At 38.6% G+C, this 15,549-nt stretch overlaps 1 protein-coding gene across 1 annotated transcript in view; it reads left to right on the forward strand.

Annotated features, from left to right (window-relative positions):
* LOC103742846 (zinc finger protein 664-like) overlaps positions 1-1,868 on the forward strand; it is a gene marked incomplete at its 3' end in the record, with an annotated part of 77,252 nt that extends 75,384 nt beyond the window's left edge. Inside the window, exon 5 of the mRNA XM_029567860.1 lies at positions 981-1,868. Coding sequence (XP_029423720.1) covers positions 981-1,868 — 888 coding nt within the window. The remainder of the gene's footprint in view (positions 1-980) is intronic.
* Between the last annotated feature and the right edge of the window lie 13,681 nt (positions 1,869-15,549).

Below are 15,549 nucleotides of genomic sequence, written 5' to 3' on the forward strand. Positions count from 1 at the left end.
CTCTGGTCATTCTTGACAAGAGATATTATTACAAATTTTGCCTTTATAATGAGTTGGTATTTTTCCCTAACAGGATTAAGTATTGATTTTTTTCTTTGCTTTTTAAATTTTATTTTCTATGGCTTGTTATGTGATTGTATTTGCATGCATTGCTGTATTTTCATTTGACTGAATTTTGGGTCATTGTTATAACCAAGATGGAAATTTTCAAAATCCTACAGATTTCTTCTTTGAAGAAAAAAATTTATGAATAAAACTCATGATCTCAAATACAGGTGTGAAACAATATAAATAACATAGAAATGGAATAATCCAATCTTCCCCTGAATGAAGAAGCTCAACACTTTCTAAATGACTCTCTTGTGACTGTACATCCATGTATTTCTCTATTTTTCATATATTTTCTCATTTCTTTTCTCACTTTAGTTTTGATTTCATCTCCCTCTTTTATGCCATAGATTTTTTTTTTTTTTTTTTTTTTTTTTTTTTTTTTTTTAACAGATGGTGATAAATAACCCATAGAAAAGAAAAAAGAAGACAGAATATAAAACAATACATGAAATCATCACTCTATCCATTGACCAAAGACAGGACAAGGGAATCAAAAAAAGTGCTAGTAAAAACAAATTAATAAAATACAGGGGAGGTGAGTAGTTAAAAGAGACTTCAATGAAATATGAACTGTCATTAAGGAATAATTGATACCTTGTAGCCCCAACTCTCCTGGAAATCTCTTTGTAGACCAAGTTGGCCTCAAACTCAGAGATTCACCTGCTTCTGCCTCCCAAGTCCTGGGATTAAAGGCATGTATCACCACACCTGGCCTTACGCCATAGATTTTTAATTTTGTTTATTTCAATGTTTCACAATGCTGGAAATTGTATTCATGCATATTACATGTTCCTTATCTATCTGTGTGTGATTGTCTCAGCCCTATTGTCCATATTAAACTGTTGTCTTCTTTTTTTCTTTGCACGGAGAATGCAACTTTTAGAAGACATCAAAGGGTGTGTAATGTAGAGAAACACTACAGATGTGAAGAATGTGACAGGTCCTTTACTTCGATGTCAAGTTTTAAATTACATCAGGGAAGTCATACTGGACAAAAACCCCACAAATGTGAAGAATGTGGCAAGTCCTTTAGTCAAATGTCACATCTTAGAGGACATCAGCGAACGCATACAGGAGAGAACCCCTACAGATGTGAAGAATGTGGCAAGTCCTTTAATCGAATATCACAACTCAGAGTACATCAGCAAACACATACTGGAGAGAAACCCTACGGATGTGAAGAATGTGGCAAGTCCTTTAGTCACACATCAGATCTTAGAGTACATCAGCGAATACATACTGGAGAGAAACCCTACAGATGTGAAGAATGTGGCAAGTACTTTAGTCAAATGCCAAATCTTAGAAGACATCAGCGAATGCATACAGGAGAGAAACCCTACAGATGTGAAGAATGTGGCAAGTCCTTTGGTCAAATATCAAGTCTTAGAGTGCATCAGCGAATACATACTGGAGAGAAACCCTACAGATGTGAAAAATGTGGCAAGTCCTTTAGTCAAATATCACAACTGAGAGTACATCAGCCAACACATACTGGAGAGAAACCCTACAGATGTGAAGAATGTGGCAAGTCCTTTCGTCGAATGTCACATCTTCAAGTACATCACCGAATACATACAGGAGAGAAACCCTACAGTTGTGAAAAGTGTGGCAAGTCCTTCAGTCACATGTCAGATCTTAGAGTGCATCAGCGAATACATACTGGAGAGAAACCCTACAGATGTGAAGAATGTCACAAGTCCTTTAGTAAATGGTCACATTTTAGAGTACATCAGTGGATACATACAGGAGAGAAACCCCACAGATGTGAAGAATGTGGCAAGTCCTTTAGTCGAATGTCACATCTTCGAGTACACCAGCGAAAACAGAGGAGAGAAACCCTACAGCTGTGAAGAATGCAGCAAGTTCTTTAGTCGAATGTCAGGTCTTAGAGTACATCAGCAAATACATACTAGAGAGAAACCCTACAGATATGAAGAATGTGCCAAGGCCTTTACTCCTATGTGAACATTTCAATTAATCAGTGAATGCATACAGGAGAGAAACCCTACAAATGTGAAAGTGACAAGTCCTCTAGTAAAATGTCAGTTCTTAGAGGACATAAGCAGATACATACTGGAAAGAAACCCTACAGATGTGAAGAACGTGCCAAGGCCTTTAGTGAAATGTCGCATCTTAGAGTACATCACTGAATACATACTGGAGAAAAGTCCTACTGATGTGAACAATGTGGCAAGTCCTTTAGACTCTTGTCAATTAGGAGAGAACATCAGTGAATACATACTAGAGAGAAACCCTACAGATGTGAAGAATGTGGTAACTCCTTTCCAGTGAGCTCAACTTATAAGACACATAAGAGAATTAATATTGGAGGGGATCCCTACAAGTGTGAGGAATGTAAGAAGTCCTTTAAAAATATGTCTCACCTTAGGGCATATTGTGTAATTCATACTTGAGAGAAATCCTACAAATGTGAAGCATGTGATGAGTCCTTTAGTTGTATGTCAGAGTTAATGTTTCACCAGAGAATTCATACTTCAAGTAACCATTCCAAAAAGAGAATGTGACAAACTGAGAGCTCAGCACATAGAAGACATCAGAGAATTCACAGTAGAGAGAAACCCCAAAATGAAAAGGGTGTGAGAAGTCCTGTACTCGTATTTCAAATCTTAGTGAACATCAAAGAATTTACAGTAAAGGGAGACACAGGAAATACAAGGAATGTGTTGATTCCTTTAATCATATGTCAAATGGTGGCAGTTATCAAAAATCCATACTAGAGAGAGAGTTTACAGTTTCACAGAATGTGGTACATTCTTTACCCTGTGCTCAATCCTTAGAAAACAAACAGAATCTGTAGTAGAGGGATATATCCAAAAGTCTGGAAAATATTCAAATGCTTGTATTTATATATTACAAAACTTCATAGTGTACTGAAGGAAAACTTAGGATTATATACAATATGGCAAAATCTCCAATCAAAAATTATTTTTAATTCATATATGTGAGAAACTAACAACATAAAAACTGTGAGAAAGCATTCACTTTCCTGTCCAATCTTGTTGAATATCACAGAATCCTTATTTATTGAAAAGCTACAGATAAAAATCATGTGAGCCATGATTTACAAGTGGTGCTTGTCTTAGGAAAGATCAGAGATTTCATAGTGAACAGGAACCTTACAAAATTCAAAGATTACTACCTCATTATTTACTGTCAAATAATACACTGTGTCACTAAAGCACCTATCAATGAATTGGCACATAGTCTCTACATAGAATATGAATACGTGAGAATGTTAACACATATGGATGACTTGGAAAGTCCTAACGTGTATGAAGTAGGAGTATCTTAATTTGCATATGAAATGGGAAAATACCCAACAGTGGATATTTCATAATAAAAAGGCCAGGACACAGTACACTCACTATAATATGATAGGGTAAAGTGTTCTAGAAAATGTTTTAAAAATTTCTTAATCATATATTTTCATCAAATGGTATATGATATTTTGATAGATGTAACTTTTATTTAGAAACATTTGAAACCATAGGCTAATTTTACCTTCAACTAAATTTATATTTTCACTGGGCGTGGTTGCTCACAACTATAATCCCAGGACTCGGGAGGCAGAGGCAGACAGATTTCTGAGTTCAATGCCAGGATAGTGTTCATTGTGAGTTTGAGGTCACGCAGGCCTACAGGGAGACCCTATCTCAGCAGAAAGCTCCCCCCAATTCATATTTTCTAATTTATAAAGGATACTATGAAAATTTATACCATTTTTTGACTCAGGGTTGAAGGGATGGATATATTTTCCTTCAATGCATTAGCAATGCTTCGTTAGTTTCAGTTCCTTGAAAAATTTAAGGACAAGGAAAATTCGCCATAGTAGATATATTTTTTTTTTTTCTGATGAGTGAGAATGTATTTTAGTGTGATGTATGTTTGGCATATTTCTACCATAGGAAAAGAAATGGAGAATCCTTAGCATCCAAAACCAATCATTTCCAATGACTCACGGGTGGAACCACACAGTATAAATGCCATACCCACAGTTAAATGTCAGACATTCTGGGGAGGGAGGCAGGGCTAAAGTCACATATTTCCTAACACAAACCTCCAATGAAAATGACATGGTAATATTTCAATCTGAGAATAAAATCTTACAAAATGCTCACTATAGAACCTTGTCTCAAATCCCATTATTGGTAGGTTAAACGTCCTCAGTCCAAACATATAAAAAAGCTTCTGATCTGGACGCTTTGGTTGCTGATTTGATGCCGCAGTTGGTATGTTCTGCACCTGAGCTCAGGTAATGAAGGAAAAAATGTAGAAGTGCTAAAATGCTACATGAAATGCCTTCGATGTATGTGTATAAAGTGAATTTGAAACATAGACTCTGTAAAGTTGTTTAAAAGGTCCTGTATATTAAAATATTGTGTAATCCCTAGAAAAGTCTGAAATCCAAACTGTTTTGTCCTCCATCACTTTGGGTAAGGGACACTCATTCTGTGTAGAGTTCTCCTTTCCATAGACATGGTTTGAAGAAAGGAATAAATATTACATGAAAATAGAGAGTGAAGAAGAGTGGACGTCATGACAGGGAGAAAGATGTGTCTCTTGTTTGTCCTTACAGTGTCATGTCTCATGATTTATGACACCAAACCAATAAAAATATCTTACAGGTTAAGAGTTTAGAGAAAAACATTAATTAAATCATTAAGCGTCAAGTCTGGTATAGAACCAAATAAAGGTAGTTTTCCTTTGTCAGATCTATTTAAGGTCATTCAGGTGTTTGTTCCCCTTTATATTGAGGAAGAAGAATGAGCCCAATATGGGTTATAGAACTATAGTGTGTGAGTGCCTTGAAGAATGCTGCCTCTCGCAGTGGTCCTGAAGACACTTGCTGCAATGTGTCTTATCTATTCAAATACCTGAGATGGTTCTGGCATCAGCAATACTGCATGTAACTAAAAATGTCAGAATCCTTGACCATACTTCCCTGAAATACCTGCTTTTGTAGAAATGCTGTTTAAATTTCTCATAATATCCTAAAGGGCACCTATACTTCGGTGCTGGAAGTCTCAAATGATTACCTAATGATTACTGCCAAAGGATGAGGAATCCTAGAATACCCTGTATATGTTTCTGGTCAGTGCCTCAGTATCTCTGGAGCAGTTAGCCAAGGTGTATCCAAGGATGAACTTTGCTTCCTGAGCATGGTTTGATTCTTCTCTCCTGTCCAGGTCAGTCTCGGTAATTTTCATAGCAATTTGCTTTCAACTCCCCATACATATTTATGTGTTCTTTTTGAGCTCTGTATCTTAGAATTTTTCTAAATTGCTCTCTTAAGGAACACTGCTATGGAATTGGTGCTTTTTCTTGGGGGGTATTGGTTTATCATAGTTTTTAGTATTTGGGGATGGGCTCTGGGCATCTGTAGTCTGTTGTCTTTTTCCTAAGTTTTTATCCCAGAATAGAATTTCAAGGTTAGGTTTCAGGCTCAATGTCTTTGGGGGTGTCTCAAGAGGATAGAAGCGAGGCTGGGAGTCTGTTAATGAGGCTAAACTGTCTTACTAGATCCAGGGGTGGTCTAAGCCCAGAGCAACCCTGTAAAGAGGCTGTGTACTGGGTCCAGGACTAGTCTGACAGCTGGAGACACTTGTTTGGGATCTAGAGGTGTGTGAGATGGGCAGGGTCTGAGTGGGTCAGAGAGTCACCTGTCTCAGAGGAGTGACCCAAAGAATGAAGATGGAGCAAATTCAATGTGATTAGAGAAGGAGTGTGGCATGGGTGGGGTCTGAAGAGTGAGGCTACTTGAATCTGGGGTAGAGTGGGCGGGGCCAGAGCAGAGGCCTAGAGGCGCCAATGTTTGGCAGGACCCTGGGGCCTTCAGGGCCTAGAAAACTTCAGGGAGACCTAGGGAGCAGCCCTCTCAGGGAGCAGGGTGGTGCACAACAGGAAGCAGATGGAACCTGTCTCATGGGGATGTGATGGTTCATTCCAACCACAGGAACCACGTGGAGCTATTGGTTCAGAGCAGATTCGGGGGGGGGGGGGTCCAGGAGGGACAGGCAGTTCAAGGAGTGTGTGGATGGTTTTTTATCAGCCATTTTATGGTTTTCAAAATATTCTCATAAAAATAATCATGTACATTATTTCTTTTTGAGTCACGTTCTCCCTGTAGCCCCAGCTAGCCTGGAACTCACTATGTAGACAGGCTGGCCTTGAACTCAGAGATCCTCCTGCCTCTGCCTCTGCCTCTCCCAAGGACTGAGTTTAAAGGTCTGTGCCACATCTGGCTTATGTACACTATTTGAATTAGTGTGCCGAGGTTTGCAAATATGGCAGAGTGATGGCGAGTGTATAGGAATTACTTCAAGTCAATGGTTCCTCCCCTTGCTGCTGTGGAAAAAACAAAGCTCTTCCAGTTTAAATTCATCCAGCCATTCTGACTTCCATTTCCACTTTCCTGTATCTAAGAGACTGGTGTTTGGACCCAGGGTCTTACAATCTCTACAGAGTTTTTTTAGAATTAAAATGATTCTAGATTGTATTGAATCAGAACATATATTTTAGTGGACATCCACAGTTATAGTTGTAAACAATGAAGAAGTAAACTTGTAATTCACCATTAATGTTCCATCTGAAATATATAATTTATCATGGGAATTCAGCATTAAAATGTATGTTCTTATGTTGGGGTCCTAATTTTAGATGCTCTAGTTCATAAAAACAGTACACGTGCTGAATATGAGGATATTATGCCATACTATTTCCACAGTTAGAAAAGGCATTAGAGAATATGACAGTATAGAACAGCTTCTATAGAGTAGTTGTGATCACTCCCTACATCAGAAAATGCTGCTCGAGCTCTTTGATCTCCTTGATTCAAGGAAAGCAATCTGCTGTACACACATTGTCAAACTGTTATTGTTCATTTCAGGAGATTTTGACATTTTATGATGTGGCTGTGAACTTGTCACAGGAGGAGAGGGAATGCCTAGATCTTGCTTAGATCTCTTTGCATGGAGACCTGATGGTGGAGAATTACAGCTGTCTTGTTTTTGTTGGTAAGATTATTTTTCTTACAGAATTTCTTTATTAGTGTGGAAAAAAGATTATCATGAATTATTTGAAATTACATTTGTGAAACATGGTGTCAGATAATCATATATTAAAATGTGGTATTTTATGATAGATTCTACTTTTCAATATTGATTTTTTAAAACATGTTTTGTTTGGGGGGGCTGGGGAGATGGCTCAGGGGTTAAGAGCACTGACTGTTCCCGCAGAGGACCTGGGTGCAATTCCCAGTACCAACATGGCAACTAACAACTGTTTGTAGCTCTGGTTCCAGGGGATCTGAAGCCCTCTTCTGGCCTTCACAGGCATTGCACAATACGGGTGCACTCACACACATGCAGGTGATACACTCATAGAGATAAAATGAATAAAAGTTTTTAAAGAAAATGTTTTTTATATTTATGTGTATGAGTGCATTGCCTGATGTATGTAGGGCACACATGTTTGGCAATGCTCATTGAGGTCAGAAGAGGGTGTTAGATCCCCTGGAAATGGAGTTACAGATGGTTATTAGCTGTCATGTGGGTGCTGGGAACTGAATCTGGGTCCTCTGCAAGAGCAGCCATTGCTCCTAATAGTTGAACTATCCAGTCCCCTAGTATTTATTTGTGACAAAGGAGAACTATATGTATTTAGGAGATTCAATGTGACATTTACTTCTCCACATACATTTTTGTCAATTGGCTATTAAATTAACACAATTAACACTTCATGAATTCACATAGTTCATCATGAATGCCACAAGATATTTTGAGACTAAAAACTGCCTATAAGCATAATTATTATAAAGTGACTGCTCCTTCAATATTGCTCTTGAAATTTCTACAATGTGAGACTCTTAATTTCAACTAAAGCCCTCCAGTCATAAGAAGAGACACATTTAATGTCTCACTTAAGTGCATGATAAGCCAGGGATTTTTTTTTAAGTTTCTATTCTCTTTGAAATTCAGATGCACAACCCAAATGTCCCTCAGGCTGTGAATGGATCATGTAAATTTGGAACATTTATACAATGTACTTCTCCATTGTAAAGGAAAAGGAAATCCAGTAATTTGCAGGAAAATGGATTGAACTAGAAATGGCTGTATTGAGTGCGGTGAAATGAATGCCGAAATGGAAGTCACAGGTGTTCTCTCTCCAGTGTGGCTCCTACCACCAGATCCTGAGTAAACATTCAAAGGAAATGAATTCATTATGGCATAAAGATATGTGCACTCATTAATTATGGAAGCACTATTTGAAGAATAGGAAATCTGAAATGTCCATTGACAAATGAAAGATTTACTGAAGTGTGATATTTCTAAAGAATAAAGTACAATTCCATCATAGAAAAGGGTGGAATCTCATACTTATCAGGATTGATCTGGTGGACTACATATCAGGTAAAGGAAGTTGAAACACAAGCACTACATGACCTCAGTCATAATGAAATAGAAAAAGAAAAGACAGATGACAGATGTTGAAGGTACAACAGCAGTTTACAGTGAATGGGGAGAATGTGGGTAAATAACAGAAAGTGTCATGACTTCGTGGCTGAACTAAGTTCTACTGTTCTGTGCAGAATAAGGTACATAAAATTATCCACGTCGCATTTTATTTATTAACATTGTTAGAAAATGTCAACTTGGACATACTCATCATAGGAAAGGACAAAATTTTACATGTGGAAATATTAATGACAGATCAATATGCAGTGTATATGTATAACAAAATATCAAGAAAATGTCATAAACATGCAACACACAGTGCCATCAGATAAGAATGGTTTAATTTTTATTAAAAGTTACGTATTTATTTTTATTTCATGTGTAAGAGTGCTGTGCTTGCATGTATTTAACTGCAGGCGTGTGAGCCATGTCTGTGGAGCCAGAAGACAGTGTAGGAATCCCTGGAACAGGTGTTAAGTACAGTTGTTTGCACCATGTGGATGCAAACTGAGCCCAGGTCCTGTCGAACGCCCCCCAAGCCCACCAGGCTTGGGTCTTCAACAAAAAGGACACTCAGGAATAAGTCTGAATTTATGTGAGGAATTTATTAAAGGGACAGCAGGTACAGAGAGGAGAGCTCTCTTTAGAAGGAAGGTAACTGAGGAATCACCAAGGAATCACCATAGATATTTTACTAACAGAATGTAACTAAGGATGCATCAGGTTGCTGCATTACCTCACCAACTCCGGTGCCCGAAGACCGAACCAAAAGTAGGTTTCTAAGAGACCTGATTTATCATGGAGGCACAGCCTGTCAGCTCTGACCTCTGAAGCAGAGAGCTCAGAAGCTCTTAAAGTGACACTCTCCTAATTTCCAATGCTTATGGCAAGCATGGCTCCCGACAAGGTCCTCAGGAAGATCAGTCAGTATTCTTGACCTCTGAGTCATCTGCCCAGCCCCATGAATAGGCTTTTAAAATTCACAACGAACTACTTCTGAAGTTTAGCCTTTAAATGAAAAACTCTCACTTGTGCCTCCCTCACACATTCTGTGTGTGACGCTAAGTAGACGCATCAGTGCCATTTCACTTAACAGTTGCAGGCAGAAGACAGTGAGGCTGGCAGTCAGCTGCCAGTGCTTCTGAAGGAAAGCTTAGTGTAACCTCTATTCCAAAGGATGAAAGTCATGTTACTCGGCCTCCTTTAGGAAAGGAGGTGAGCCAGCTACATTCCCATTAATGTAGTAGAAATTCTTGTTGGTCCTCCCTACCAATTTTGTTGGTAGGGCAGACCACTTGAAGCCGAGAAAGCAGAAACTTCTATTGGGGTCTCCATGTTGAGCTCTTTCTTCCTGCACATCTACTATGATGGCGTGCATCTTCCTCTTGTTATGTTGGCAGGTGAAGTAGATTTTCAGTGAACTGAATGGAAGTTTCCCAAAAGAAAGAGAAGACTGTTTACGGGAGATTGCCTGGAAAGGAAACTCATGGAGGAGAGAGATGGCTTCCTTCCAGGTAAATTCATCCAATGGCCTGAACCACGTACACTTTCTCGAAATTTTTAGTATTTTGAACTTGTAATCTTTTCTGATCCAGAAACTAGTTATGCAGACCAGACAAGCCTGTATCTCACAGAGATCCCTTGCTTCTTCTTCTGGAGTCCTGGGAATAAGGCCTGTACCACCATGCCTGGGCCACATTAACTCTTTTCATATGTACCATCCGTGTAGCATGTCCACTTCTCCATTTTGTCCTCCAGTGCTTATGTTTTCCAGACCAATCCAATGAATCCATGACCAACCATCTCAAAAAATGTTCACAGAGTGAAGCACGTGAATCATGACATTTAATGCAGGATCTCTCCTTTCATCACTGTAGTTTTCTTCCTTTCTTTGGAGAAAGAAACCTTTCTCATTTGTTTTCTACATACTGAGTTTTCCAGGTGGGGATTCTGAAGCAGGCCTCTTTCTCTCTTGGTATTTCTACTTCACAGCACGACTCCATTACTGGTTCTGTGCCTCAGGAAAGAGTTCTGTTTATTAAACATTACACACCTGTAGTAGCCTGAGTTTGGAGGCCTTTGTGTATGCAGTATCAACATTATTCAGTCAGTGTTTTATCTTGTCTTCATGTTTTTATTACTCTTCAGTGAGGAGCCCAGTTCTCAAATCCTCTTATTGTGGTGTGCATAAGTCAGCCATTGTTTCCTTCTAGGTAAAGTTTAGGTGAGTAAATGAGGATAAAAAAGAAATCACTCTGAAAGTATTCTTAGAATAATTATGCACTGATGTTTCTGTGCTTTCTACAGTACATGCAGGGTATAGGATTTTCTTCACGAGGACTGTGTCTTCCTGCTGTGGAGGGAGAGCACACAGAGTTCTTTATCTTCTGCCATGTTCCACTCAGTGCTGTTGGAGAAAGTGTCTTTTTTAAATGTGTCAGTGGCCTCACAGCAAAGTCTGTTAGGAAACTGTTAAGTCATGCCCAGCCACAGATCATGTTAAAGTAAAAATTGGTTTTAGCTAGGACTACAGTACATGGTTATAAACAGACACCAAATTGAATTGAAGAAGAAAACTTATAAATCAATGTCCTGGTTTGTTTCTTCATTGCTGTGACAAAACACTCTGACTGCTACCAACTTGGGGAGGAAAGGGTTTATTCAGCTTACATCTCCCAGGTCGCAGTTCATCAGGGAGTCCAAGGTAGGAACTCAGGGCAGGAACCTGGAAGCAGGAGCTGGAACACAGGCCACGGAGGAACTCTGCTTACTGGCTTGCTCCCCTGGCCCCTACTCAACCATATTTCTTATGCAACACAGGCCCACAGGCCCAGGGGTGGCACCACCCACAGTGGGCTGGGCCCTCCCACATTACTCAAGAAGATGCCCCTCAGACATGGCCAGAGGCCAGTCCAATAGAGGCAATCCCCCAATTGAGGCTCCCTCGACCCAGGTGTGTCAAGTTACCACTAAAGCTATCCAGCACAATCAGTGTGACTTTACATCAGATAAATATATGTAACTGATCTGTGTGCTGCAAATATAGGATGGAAATGGTATTCCTATGTTGAGGGATTAATTTATGTGCTATGCTTCACAAATATTTGGAATGTCTGATGCTATTCTTTTTTGCACAGTTAGCAATAGATAGTTACTACATTAAGAAATAGCCTTTTGAGTAATTCAGATTTCTCATGTAATTCAGAATTCATTTGCTAATTATCTTTTTCTTTCTTGGGTCCAGTACCCTGTGTAAGTGCAGTTGGTCTAATTGTCATTTTTCATTTTAGGATCCATTGACTTTCACGGATGTGTCCATAGACTTCTCCCAGGAAGTGGGGGAATGCCTAGACTCTGCTCAGAGCACTTTGTACACAGAGGTGATGTTGGAGAACTACAGCACTCTGGTTTTCATAGGAGAGGAAATTTTTCTATCAGAATTTTTTACTATTCCCCATCCTTTCACACATCACAGTCTACTTTGTTCACATGTTAGTTTTGCTATGTTAGTCTTGGATTTCTTTAAAATAAGTGTATTGGGACTGTCTGGGCATCATGAAGAACATGTTTATATTCTGTCATTACTGTCCATTGCCACTTGTTACAGGAATTATTATTTTATTATAGAGGAATTATTATTATTATTCATTATTTTTGGTGTTAATTTCAGCCACAATTAGTACATGATACTGCAGTCAGAATCTTAAGGTTACATTTCCATCGCTGCATTTTGAATCAGTGATAGAACTCAGCATATGAAAACTGAAAAAATTCCTCTGTATTCTAATGTGCCTGTCAGAAAATAAAAATTGAGAAATTATGTGGATGGCCGTCTCTTTTTCTCTATACTTCCAGTGGAGCACAGTGCTGTGTCAGAAATCCCATACTTTCTAACGAATCCAGTATGCGCATGTGCCTGTTTCTCATACACAGGTCTTGCTGTATGTAAGCCTGTTCTGGTTTCCTGTCTGGAGCAAAGCAAAGAACCCTGGAATGTGAAGAGAGGGGAGACTGTAGCCAACCAAGTAGGTTTGAGTGGATGAAGGACGGGCCCAGGTGAGAGGTCCTAAGTAAAGAGGGATAAAGACCTGAACATGGTTTTTCCATAGTCTGTTTCACTAGAAAGAGATTCTCATAATTTAATTTATAGCAGTTTCATCAAGCTTTGTCCTGTGGTAAATGACTTCTTTTATTGCACGTGAATTATGAGGCAATTACTAGTATGCAAATATCACTTGATTTAATTATTTAATTTTTCCTTATCTCCCATGTCACCTTTCTTGCCAATGCAAGCTAATAGCTGATTTTTTTCCTATGAGTTCTTCCTGTACTGAATTTTTTGTATGTGTATTTTTTATTGTGCATTTCATAAGAAAACATCTTAATCATCTTTGTACCCCCTACTCGGTCTGCTCCACCCCACCAGACTCCATTCATTCTCTGATGTACATTATGTCTATAGAATCAAGTTTTGAACATATCATGAAATTTGTAAACTTTGTGTCTTTGTTTTGTTCCTCCTTTGAAAATGTTTGTGCCATTCTGATTTCTTATGAGTTTTTTCATTGTTGTACAATTACTAATGTATTTCTTCTGTAAATGATAGTAAGACTTTGATGAGAACCACATAACATATTTATGTAGCATGAAATTCTATATTCTCTTCCCATTTTAAATAATAATGTGTTAAATATGTATGACTGTCTACATGCCATTTGGGGATTCGTCAGTTTTCTACCTATTTTTAATGCCTATGTTCTCGTTTGGTCCAAAAAGAGATTGTGAAACACTAGTCTTGTATCATATTTTAGACTTATTCTATTGTCCAGTGCTGTTCTGAATGTGTTCTTTGATTTTGGAAATTTTTACATCCTTCTGTTGTGTGTGTGCTAGTCAGTCTAGGCTTCTTTGGGATCCATGCTTTCTCATGCTGCTCATAGGCTTGTTTATTTACAATCTTTGTGACTTCTGTATTATCACACATAGGATACAGTTCACAGAGCCGTGGTTTGGAGGCTGTGTCTTCTTCAGGCACCTTCCTTCTCTCTATAAGTCTTGTTAGCCATGAGCTGAGATTCTCATGTCATGACCTTCCATCTCATGGTTCAGTCCTGCCATTGTCTCTTAGTCTCTGAGCCCCAGAGATACTAGATTGATACCTCTAAAGATGGAGCCAAAGTATGTTTTATCTGCTGAATAACTGTTCTCAGTTGTAGATCAAATGAAAAAGATCCACAATGGACCATGTGGTAATATGAGAGAAAATAGATAAAATTTAGTTTCAAACTTGAAATAAGCTAAAAAGATAGAGATTATCTTAGTTGCGTGGCAAGGTGGAGCATGCACTTAATCCCAGTACTTGGGAGCCAGAGACAGGTAGATCTCTGTGAGTTCCAGGCCAACCTCGTGTACCCAGTGAGTTCCAGAACAGCTGGAGCTACAGGGAGATCCTCCAAACCATGGCTCTGTGAACCATATCCTATCTGAGATGAATACTGAAGTCATAAAGATTGTGAATTAAGAAACAAGCATATAAGCAGTATGAGAAAACATAAATCTCAAAAAGACAAAAAAAAGAAAGAAAGAAAAATAGATTACCTAAGTTATTACTATACTTTTTCCTTGGAAAATAAAAGGAGAGTGGATATAATGTGCTCTGATCAAAGAATTCTGGTAATGTGAAGGAACGTGCATGTTCACTAGATAGCATGAATCATGTATAGTGTGTCTACTCTTCAAATATCATGATGCACATCACAAAGTCATACCACATTTGACAAAATAAATAAGTTATTATAATCAAAGTGTCATCTACCATTATCTAGGGACTCTTTTCATTTTGGGAAATGTGACATGAAAGAATGATGGAAAAATGTTAAATTATCCTAACCTATCCTCAGGTATTTGCTACTCTGGGTTTATGACTGAGTTCTTCCTGTAGAAGAAGATTTTATGTAGTTATGTTTGAGAACTCATAATCTTGCCTCCTGACTCATTTTTACATTGCTTTTTCTTTCATTTTTTGTTATGTGCATAAGCTGGATAGCTGTAGTGTCAAGTTGACACACCAGGGTTAAGGAAGCCTCAATTGGGGAACTGCCTACATTGGAATGATCTGTGGCCATGTCCCAGGAGAATCTCCTTGATTATTGAGTGAAGTGGAAGGGTCAAGCCCACTGTGGGTGGTGCCACCCCTCGGCAGGTAGGCCTGCCTTGTATAAGAATGCAGACTGATCAAGGGCCAGTGGAGCAATCCAGTAAACAGCGTTCCTCTATGGCCTATGCACCAGCTCCTACCTCCAGGTTTCTATCCTGAGTTCCTACCCTGGTCTTCCTGATTAGCTGTGACCTGGAAGAGGTAAGCTGAATGAACCCTTTCCTCCCCAACTTGGTATTGGTCAAACCGTTTTATCACAGTAATGGAGAAACAAACTAGAACAGTGTATGAGTATATTGCTTGCATATATGTAAGTGCACCCATGGCCTGCAATGCCCATGGAGATCACAAGAGCATATCAAATCCACTGGAACTGTAGTTAAGGACAATTGTTACCCAACACATGGGCACTGGGAACCGAACCTGGGTACTGTGCAAGAGCAGTCATTGCTCTTAACCACTCTGCAGGCCCCTCTTTTCTTCTTTTATGTTGCTGAATCAATCAGTCCTGTCAGTGACTCAGTAATGAAATTTCTAGTGATACCATTAAAAATACTATCTTCTTTCCTCATATTCACCCTATAAATAAAATAGAGTTTGAAGAAGGGAAAAAATATTTGTTCAAATGCATTCAACCATTTCAAGCACTCAAGTGGAATGGTAAAGTCATGGGATTTTCATTTAATTGAACAGTTCTTTTTCCTTTTAACTTAAAATATCTATATATTTGAATTCTCTTTTAGAAAAATTTCCATATATTTGATTACATTGATACTAATTTTACCAACCAATGAGTTTTAAAAGACT

Source organism: Nannospalax galili, unplaced genomic scaffold (assembly GCF_000622305.1).
Source record: "Nannospalax galili isolate Female #2095 unplaced genomic scaffold, S.galili_v1.0 scaffold2430, whole genome shotgun sequence".
Taxonomy (NCBI): domain Eukaryota; kingdom Metazoa; phylum Chordata; class Mammalia; order Rodentia; family Spalacidae; genus Nannospalax; species Nannospalax galili.